A 10,348-nucleotide genomic window follows, 5' to 3' on the forward strand; every position below is an offset into this window, starting at 1 on the left:
CTGACTGAGTATATGTCCATATGTTTGTTTGTTTTTTTTGTTTGTTTTTTTACAAAAAATATTTATTATCTGACTTGTTTTAATGAAGTAAGACTGGATGCTTGATGTACTGGCTTGTTAATTATTCAAACAGTATATAAGAGTATTTCTGTTCATTCCCCTGCCACTGGCTGCAGGTCACTGGAAACAGTGGGAAGGTATTGGTGGGATCTTCTGCACGCAGTGTGGTGACGTTGGAAGGCAGGGAGCAGCCTTTAAATGCACAATCTCCATCCAAGCTCTGTTAAAGAGAAACACCAACCTGAGCTACATGTGAAGGACATGCGTCTTTTATACCAACATGTAACTTTTGGAAAATAGTGTAAAAAAGATGGAGCTACAAGTGGAAAACCAAAGTCAGCCTTTCAACACCAACACTGTGAGGCTGCCAGCTAAACCTATCCTGGAGATGGGTGTAGATAACTTTATTTCTCTCCTGATATTTGGACTTATTTTCATCCTCGGTGTGCTTGGGAACACCATGGTGATCACGGTGCTGGCGCGCAGCAAACCGGGACAACCGAGGAGCACAACCAACATCTTCATCCTCAACCTGAGCGTGGCGGACCTGTCCTACCTCCTCTTCTGCGTCCCCTTCCAGTCCACCATCTACATGCTGCCCACATGGGTGCTGGGAGCGTTCATCTGCAAGTTCATTCATTATTTCTTCACTGTGTCCATGCTGGTCAGTATTTTCACCTTGTCCGCGATGTCCGTGGACCGCTACGTGGCCATCGTCCACGCCAGGAAATCCTCGTCGATCCGGGTGGGGAGGCACGCCATGCTCGGAGTGGTGCTCATCTGGATCCTGTCTTTGGTGATGGCAGCGCCCGTTGCGCACTACCAGAGCATCGTGGAGAGGGAGGACAACAACACCTTTTGCTGGGAGGTTTGGCCGGATCACCAGAGGAAAGTTTACGTGATGTGCACTTTTGTTTTCGGATACCTCCTGCCGCTCACTTTGATCTCTGTCTGCTATGCAAAGGTGGGTGCGCATGGTTTACAGTGAATGAATGCGCGTAAATCTACAGTGTTAATGGAAGATTTTCACAGGTTGGTATAAATACATAGCGCAGTTTGATGCAAACATGATTTTTAGTGTAAAAATCTTGACTTATCAGCAACAGTGGTTTATAATCGATAAATGAAACATTATCTGTCAAAGCAGCTGACATGATTCTGTGCTTACTGTAGATGTGATGATATGCAAAAGTGTCAAAATAACTCTAATAGCAGGTGCCACATTGATTTAATATGTTACTGGAAGAAATAGGTCTTTAGAAAATGGAGCAAAAAGGCACAGCAGTCATTCACTGTATCACACTTTTATTGTTGTAGGTTTTAAACCATCTGCGCAAAAAGCTGAAGAATGTCTCCAAAAAATCAGAGCTCTCCAAAAGGAAGGTTGGTAGAAGATAATTCCTGTCTCTCTGTTCATCACGTTATAGAATAATCATATAACTGGAGTAGGGCTGCAATGATCATTTATACTGTTGATTAATCTGTTTATTATTTTATTGATTAATCAGTTAGTTGTTTGGTCTATAAAATGTCAGAAAATGATTAAAAAAGTTGATCAGTGTTCCAAAGCCCAAGAAGACATCATCAAATTTCTTATTTTGTCCACAACCCAAACATATTCAGTTTATGGTCATAAAGGAGTAAAGAAACCAGAAAAGAAGCTGTAATCAGACAATTTTGACTTTCCTTTAAAAAAAAACGTACTCAGACCGATTAGTTATCAAATTAGTTGGAAATTAATTTGAAATGAATTTGTGAAAACTATTGGATTAATCGTTACAGTTCTGAAATTACCTGAAGATGTGGGAATAATGTGAAAATGTCCCCCTATTTCTCCTGTAATGACTGATTGGTTCATAATGGACCAGGTCTGCGGTGCTGGAGAGGTAAGTGTGCACAACGCTCATTGAAAAAATGGCTGTACAATGTAGTCTTGCAAAGAGCTGAAAAGACTGATTGATCATTGATCAGTTTAAAAAAAAATAGCCTGCAACTCTTTTGATGATCTCTCAATCATTTTCAGGCAAAAATGCCAGAAATTTGCTGAGTCCAGCTTCTCTTATATGAAGATTTGCTGAAAGTAAATGAAATATATTCAGGTTTTCGACATTTATTACATCTGAAGATGTTAACTTTAGTTCTGAGAAACTGGGATGAGTGCTTCCATCACTTTTTGACATTTCATAGACTAAACAATTAACTCTAATGAAAAAATGTTACTTGCCAGCCCAGTAGCCAAGAAGAAAATGCTGACATTGAATGTTTCTGCAAACCACGAATACGCTACATCTGCACGTTTCAGATCTATCACATCAACCTTTAAAAAGTGACGTATAGTATTCGAGCTGATGGAGGTGGAGGGGATGTTGGATGGCATGTCAGACACTTGCCAAGTTACAGACCACTGCTGGAGGCCAACAAACAGTGAAAATGGATGTGACTTAGCGAGTCTGCTGTGTTTCCAGCAGCTTTTGAGATGCCACTTATGTGTGTTTTGGGATATTCTCACGAAATGCAGTTGTGTTTTCTTCTGCAGAGACGTCACTGTGTTTACTGCCGAGGTAGTGCCATGAAAAGCGTTTGGTATTTTACCAAGACATATCTGTGTTGCCTGCCAGAATAGTACCACAAACAGGGGTTATTTCTTACAAAGACATCGCTGTTTTTTCAGCAGGGATAGTGGCATGAAAGGCCAATGCTTTTTTCTCTTTTCCAGCAGGGATTGTGCCCCCAAAACTGGGTATTTTAAGCCAAAACATGATCTTTTTCTTACCATAAAAAAGTGGTATGGTACCTAACCCTAACCACATGTTAACCACAGCATTGCTGAAACATAAAGCTTCAACATATCTGCTACATAATAATGTGCCAATGTGAGGTATCTGTGATTTGCAGAAACGGTGAGAAATGATTATGTGTGAAACGTTGGAAAAAATGCAATCAGTAGAAATGCATGTTTTGTCATCTTTTTAGGATCAACACTAAACTATCCATAAAATATTAGTTATTTTACTTTTTACACATGATGTTACTCATTATTATCTGATGTTATCCATCCTTCACAGACAGTTATATTTGATCACATATCATGATATTATCTCCACAGACTGCTCAGACCGTCCTGGTGGTGGTCGTGGTCTTCTGTCTGTCGTGGTTGCCTCACCACATCGTCCACCTGTGGGTGGAGTTTGGCTCTTTCCCCCTGAACCAGGCCTCCTTCGTCTTCAGGATGCTGGCTCACTGCTTGGCCTACAGCAACTCCTCTGTCAATCCCATCATCTACGCCTTCCTGTCGGAGAACTTCAGGAAGTCCTACAAGCAGGTTTTCTGGTGCCGGCTGCCCAGCAAGTGTCCTATGAACGACACCAGGGAGCTCCGCAGCAGGATGGAGACGGCACCGTCCACTAACATCAGTGTGGCTTATAAAGGTCATGAGTCTCAGATCAGTAAAATGCTTTGATGTTGCTGCTTTTTTCTTGCTCTTTTTGTTCTGTATAGAGATAGTGGATCTTTGAGGCCAATACATATATTGATCTGTTTAAGATTTTAAAAAATACATTATATATATTTCTTTTTTTAACATACTGTGAACAGCTGTGTTTGAAGAGAGCTCTGTAAAACTCAACAATGTTACTGATTACTCATTTTTATGAAACATTTTAAACATTTTATTAATAAGGTAGTCCGGGTGTATATATGGTAAGTATCAGGCCTGTTTCCTGCTCCAACAAACCACAAGAGGAGGAAAAACTTGGCAGCTGTGTGAGGTACAAAAAGTGCTACAAATTAGAAAGAAACAGTCCCTTAAGGATTTTGTAAAATGTGTGATGTCATGGCAGCTTTTCTCAAAAAATGCAATGCACGTTGCAATGTCTTTTTTTTTGCACTGTGGTTGTGGAAGCAGGTGAAAACTGTAAAAAATTAGTTGCATTTGTTTTTATCCCCCCCAAAGTTACACCTGATGCAAAACAGTTTCCCCCTCCTTCTGTGCAGAACATCAGGGAATTGCCTTGCATGGTGTTTACCAGTAACCGTAGTAGGCAACTACAGTTAAGATTCTGGTGATCGGACAAAATTGCAAGGTCACACAGAATTCACAGGGATGGGTTGAATTTGAGTTAATTGTTGTGATTGTAGGGAGCCCTGTGCGGATTGTTGGGGATTCTTCTCTCAATATAGCACTTACGACTTCTGTGCGGAGTTTGCATGTTCTCCCTGTGTCAGCGTGGGTTTTCTCCGGGTACTCCGGTTTCCTCACTCTCAGCAAGAAAGCCAGTAAAATATTTCCCAAAATTCCTTTATTTTCTGTAACCGCTTATCCAGTTGACGGTTGCGGGGGGGCTGGAGCCTATCCCAGCTGACACTGGGCGAGAGGCAGGGTACACCATGGGCAGGTCACCAGACTATCACAGGGATGACACATAGAGACAGACAACCAATCACGTCTACAGACAATTTAGAGTCACCAGTTAACCTGCATGTCTTTGGACTGTGGGAGGAAGCCAGAATACCCCTAGAAAACCCATGCTGACATGGGTAGAACATTCAGACTCCGCACAGAAGGGCTCCCACACCCTGAGTTCGAACCAGGAACCTTTTTGCTGTGAGGCGACAGTGCTAACCACTACACCACCGAAAATGTTACTTAACTTTAACACTTTTTCTTAATTAAAAAAAAGGAACTTCTCAATGTCCCTCTAGTGGGCAAACTGTACTGAAACTTCATTCCTATTGGCAGACACAAACATATCGATGAGATCTTTCAAACATTATGTTCAATGCCAACATTTATAAAATCATTGTTTTCTACAATATGGTATATACCATATGGTTAAAGGGACATTTCACTCCAAAAACATAAGTACATATTTTTTTTCTTTTACCTGTAGTGCTATCTATCGTTCTAGATTGTTTTGGCGTTAGCTGCTGAATGTTGGAGACAGGGGCGATTCTAGGACCAGAGGTTTAGGGGTGCTGAGCACAACTCAAGACAACTCATTTTGATACAGCAGCTCCTCAACATACACATAAACAGTATGTATGTTTCTGGAGTAAACCAGCCCCCTATAGTGAGTACCAAAAATACCAAAAATGGACCTTGGACTTATTTTTTGGACTTTTATTTGAAATGAAATGCACAACATGTAACATTAACACATTTACAGTAACTGACTTTTTCAGTGTTTGTCTCTGCCTTTTTCCTTCTTGTCTTCATTATATATAATACAAATACATAAATAAAAATACACTTATAAAAAAGAAAAGTGCTTGAAATCTACAAAATAATAATAATAAATACTCACAATAGGAGTTACAATGTTAATGGGCATCCAGTCAGTTAGCTAGTCAGTAGCACCTTGGCTTTAATATTAACACATGCACATGACACAACAGCTAGCTTCTCCCATTCCAATTCAAACAGAGGACAGTGGTACTGACCACCTGTAACGTTTCCTAGCTAGAAAAAACGTCAACTAACTCCTACCTAACAACATAAACAGTGACCTACGATTAAATGCAGCAAAAATGAGGACTGGTAATGATAATAATGTGTTGGTATTGAGTGGTAGAAGTTAAGAAATGTGCCACATATCTTGGTTTAAGCCAGGTACTTACACCATTATCAACCACTCTGGACGGCAGTGCATTACTCTGTGCAGGTAGAGCGCTCAGAGCCCGAGTCGGGGAAAGGTGGGAGGGATGGGGTGGATCAAACCATTTTTGAGGCAAGGGGGGGGGGGGGGCTGTATTTTTGCTGTTAAAACATTACTGTATGGTTTTGACACTTTTCTAGCTTGTTAAAAAAGGACATACAGTAAGAAAAATAATTTAAAAAAATCTCTCAAATTTTAGGGGTGCTGGGATTCAATTTAGGGGTGCTTCAGCGCCCCCAAAAATGGGCTAGAAACGCCTATGGTTGGAGATATCAACTGCCTTCTCTCCAATATAATGGAACTATCACCATGCAGAAGGACGTGTGCATCTACTGCTCGCTCATCTAGCACCACTGAGCTATAGGCCATGGTCAAGCATGGAAAAGTAGCGGAGGTAGCCACAGTTAAGCTGCCCATGATGTACTCAACCTCTTTGTTCTGTATACAGTCAGATTACAAGGAATTCATCACCTCCAGTTTCAAACTGATACATGCAGTTACTTTCTCTTTTATTCAGGTCTATTGGAACACAAAGGCATTATTCTCTTCCCATATAGAGATCATCAGGAGACCAGAGTCTGATTGTTTGTTCTATCTGTAGGTTGAGTCACTATGTACATACTGTATGTTGGCTCTATACCAGAGAACATCATGTACATGTAGATGATAATACAGCACTTAAATATTGTTGCAGATAACTCAAAGACAAAACGTGAAGGATAAATAAAGCTCCTCACACCTGAGCTACCAAAGACTGTTCACAAAAGAGAAAATTAGTCTGTAAAGTCAATATCATCTGATCTTCATTAGTGGTTTTCAGCAGATTCTCTCCCATGTCTGCTGGGAAAGGTTTATAACATGGCAGCAGTTTTGTCCTATGTCTCTTTACTACAACCCAAACCACAGTCACACACACAGATGCATATTTCAAAACTACTGTATGCTTTTGGTTTTTCCCATTTCTGTTGATAGGACGCTCTGATTTAGTGTCTGAACTATAAAACGTTTCACTTGCGCTGTTAGTCTTCTAAATATACCATGAATGAATTATACAAACAGATGAATACATACATTTGCAAACAAATCAATTATTTACTCTTCATGCATGAGCCACAGCTGTAATCCATGATATAGTACAGTTTGTTCGGATGTAATCAGTTTTACCAGAGCTGGTTTACCTGTCTCTCTGATCAGCACATATCACATATTGTTTCCTGTTTATCCCCAAGGCTGAATTTAATCAAGATGACTTTTGCAAAAAGGTAATGCTGCATGTTCCTCTCCACCCCCTGCAGCCATTATACTATATACTGTATGTTACAATGGAAAGCGGAGCAGCATAGCCTTTTATACTCTCTCAGAAAAGAGAGGAAGGGATTTGTATGTAAAAATTAGCATTTATGCAAAGCATGAGAGGATTTCATGTATGAAAATGAGATTTACTGTAAAGAAACAGTGTACAGGATGTCTGGAGAGGTGTGTCTTTAATGCAGGTAGAGAACATAAGTTTAATATTCTGTGTTGCATGAGACATCCTGCTGTTATTTAAAGCAAACAGACACTCAAAAGGACTTGTAAATACTGAAGAGGAGCTGTCATGTTTCTGTTTACAGTAAAATGTTCACACAAGCAGTAGAATCATGACACAAACATGTCTCTGTTGGATTTTTGATGTGATGTTTTCTTGAATTTTTGTGTTAGAAATTCAAATGTGTTTCTCTTTAATACATCTAAATAAAGATATTAAACATGTAAGTGACAAAACTTGGATTTTAACAATACATGAAGCAAAATTGATGTTTTTTATGGTTCTTGTTATGGTTCTTTTCCTAGTTCCTCTGATGAATTTAGCTCACAATGCCGGTTTGAAAAACTACATTTAAAAACATAAAAAATAATGGAACAAAATAACTTTATTACAATATGAGATGATATTCACCTTTTCCTCTAGTACAATCGGCACTACTTTACATTCTCGGGAGAGCTTGGTAGGTTGAAACACTTTTTTATTGACACAAAATAATCTTTCATTACTCACGGATTCTTTCAGCAGTAACTTGTTCTGGGCTGGAAAAAAGCAAAAGTAAAAAATAAACAAAAACCCCAAAGAAAATCAATGAAAACAAAACAAACAAAAATAATTTAATTGAAAAAAAAAAAAAAATGCAGTCTAAATTTGAACACCAATGTCACTTGTTTACATACGTCTCTGAGTTAAAACAAAGTACTGTATTTTTTGGGGGTTCATTTCATTTTGAAGAAAAAAGTAACAACCTGAGAGTTAGCAACTTTCAAATTATTCTCAGGGGTTGAAGTCAAGGCCTACATGAAGTTCAAGCCTTTTTTTTTTTTTTTTTTTTACATTGCTTAATTCAGATTCAGATTTTTTCTATCTCTTACTAGGCTAAACACACCTTAAAATAGTTTGATTTAAACATTTTATTAACATACCATTTACTTTAGCAGTCTAAATCCCAGGCTAAACATGACTCGTGGACTACATGTTAAATGAAGTTAATAAAATAACTCACATAGGAAACACCTTTGTTTTGTTTTTGTGTCCTTTTTGTTGATTTGTGACAAGTATAGGAAACCCAGACAGCTAACACTAACACCAGCTGTCCAACAATATGTTTTTTTGTATGTGGCATCACTACAAAACAGTATGGTGTCCACTTTGTGGTTGAAAGTGAAAAGTGTGTAGCTCAGTGTGAGCATGGTGGCACAGACATAGCTACTTTCCAACTTGATAGACTGTCCCAGCTGTCCCCCTGTCCCAACAGGCCCTGCTGTCCCCTAGTTAGTGGTGAGCTTGAAATTATAGAGAAATTAGTGAATGAGGCCTCCAATAGGACATTTTAATCAGGCCTTACATTTACTATTTTAATTTAATCTGACTGAAAATGTTTTGGAAATTTAAATTGGAACCACCTAAATGTCCTGTGTTTCACCATGTTGAACACATTTCTTGATATCAATAAACAATTATATGAAATAATACATATATCAATCTCCTAATGCATTCACAGTTAACAGGGCAAGCCTGCATGGCTCCATATTTTCCATAATTTTGAGCAGGTTTATGGTTTTAAATAACCTCACTCACCTTACTCTCAGTCACAAGAAATTACTCTGACAGATAATTCATGTAAAAACCTGCCTCTTCTATCACTCACTACAGAAGAAAAATAGTGTATACGCATGACAAAATGTGTTTCAAACTCTGTTTTTCATTTCTGCTGTGTTCATGTATTAATTTGTTCAGTCAGTTATTAGTTTCACAGCACCATGGGAGAAACTATTAAATGGTGTGAGTCACAATATCTGAGATACAGAACCTTTATTTACTTTGTGGAATCTTTTAGCACAGTGAGATGAAGCAGACGATGATGATGATTTCTCTTTTTTGTGATTTTAAAAACATTTTGCATTTGTCAGTTATGATTCTATCAGTGTAGATAAGTCTAAAGCAACAAGTCTGATTCCTCATTATATTTCACTCATGTCTGCATAAAGAACTCTGTTATATAATCTACTTAAATGTCATTTTCCATGAGGCAGCACCACAGGGGGAAACAATGAAAAGGTAGTTTGGCTTTTGGTCACTCAGAGATGATTTTATATTAAAGGTCATGTTCATTACTGTGCTGCTTTTTTGAAGGGAATTATTTTTCTTTTATTCCTTGAAACTTGGTTCATTTTGGTCCCTGAGACTATTAGGGGTGAAATTACACCCACTCTCGTTGTTACTGTAACATTTTTATGTCAGGTTGCATGATTTTATTTCTAAAAAAGGTGACTGGAAATGTCAGAATTAACTGTCTGAGTGGAACAAAAGAAAGGAGATGAATCAGCAGCTGCAACAGAGAAGAAGCTTGTTCACCTGTCTCTCTGTTCACCTGTCTGTCTGTACAACTGTCACCTATGTATCTGTACACCTGTCTGTCTATTCTCCTGTCTGTCTGAAGCTGCAGGTATCTCTGCGGCCGCAGGGGGGCAGCAGAGGTCGCACTCGGCTGGGACTTCCTTCACTTTTCAGCAGTAGCCCACAAAAATGCACAACAATGCAAAAACATGAAGGATGATGTATTTATAGTTATGGTTATCATTGTTGTACCAGTGTAGTTAAAAAATGTATCTAACCTACCTTAATAATGCACCACCTGCCCTGCAAGCTAAGTGACTGAAATCAAACACACCCATGATGTTGCCAACAGGTAGGCTACAGGCAGGTGATGCTGGGTGCTAAAATGTTAGCATGCTCTGGACTCTCTGCTCTGGCTTAGTCCTGCTTTATCTGAGGAACTTTTACAGTCAGTGAGAATTTGGCTGGTTATATTGGAACAGATGCAGAGTGTGAACTGGTTATACTGGGACAGATCTGAGAGGCTGAGTGGACTGGTTTTATTTTGCTTTGAGGGTGAAAGAGCAGAGAGGTTGAACCTGGCTGGAGCAGACTGAGGAGGACGTCATGGTGCACGAGACACAGAGTGAGGTTCATACTGGTGAGTACAAGCTGACTTTATGTTGTAACTTACTGTACAGATGAGGCTTCAGTGGCGCCCTCAAGAGGGGGCCAGAGGGGGGCATGGTCCTCCTGATAGGGGAATAACTAGTTACAGTAATAATTAAAT

The 10,348-nt window shown here is 39.2% G+C and overlaps 1 protein-coding gene across 1 annotated transcript; it reads left to right on the forward strand.

Annotated features, from left to right (window-relative positions):
* Positions 1–301: 301 nt before the first annotated feature.
* Positions 302–5,740, forward strand: galr1a (galanin receptor 1a). The gene is made up of 3 exons (XM_033637817.2): positions 302–1,024; positions 1,378–1,443; positions 3,167–5,740. The coding sequence occupies exons 1-3, from the start codon at positions 371–373 to the stop codon at positions 3,518–3,520; spliced, it is 1,074 nt and encodes a 357-aa protein (XP_033493708.1). The 5' UTR covers positions 302–370; the 3' UTR covers positions 3,521–5,740.
* The last annotated feature ends 4,608 nt before the right edge of the window (positions 5,741–10,348 follow it).

Source organism: Epinephelus lanceolatus, chromosome 16, assembly GCF_041903045.1.
Source record: "Epinephelus lanceolatus isolate andai-2023 chromosome 16, ASM4190304v1, whole genome shotgun sequence".
Lineage (NCBI taxonomy): Eukaryota > Metazoa > Chordata > Actinopteri > Perciformes > Serranidae > Epinephelus > Epinephelus lanceolatus.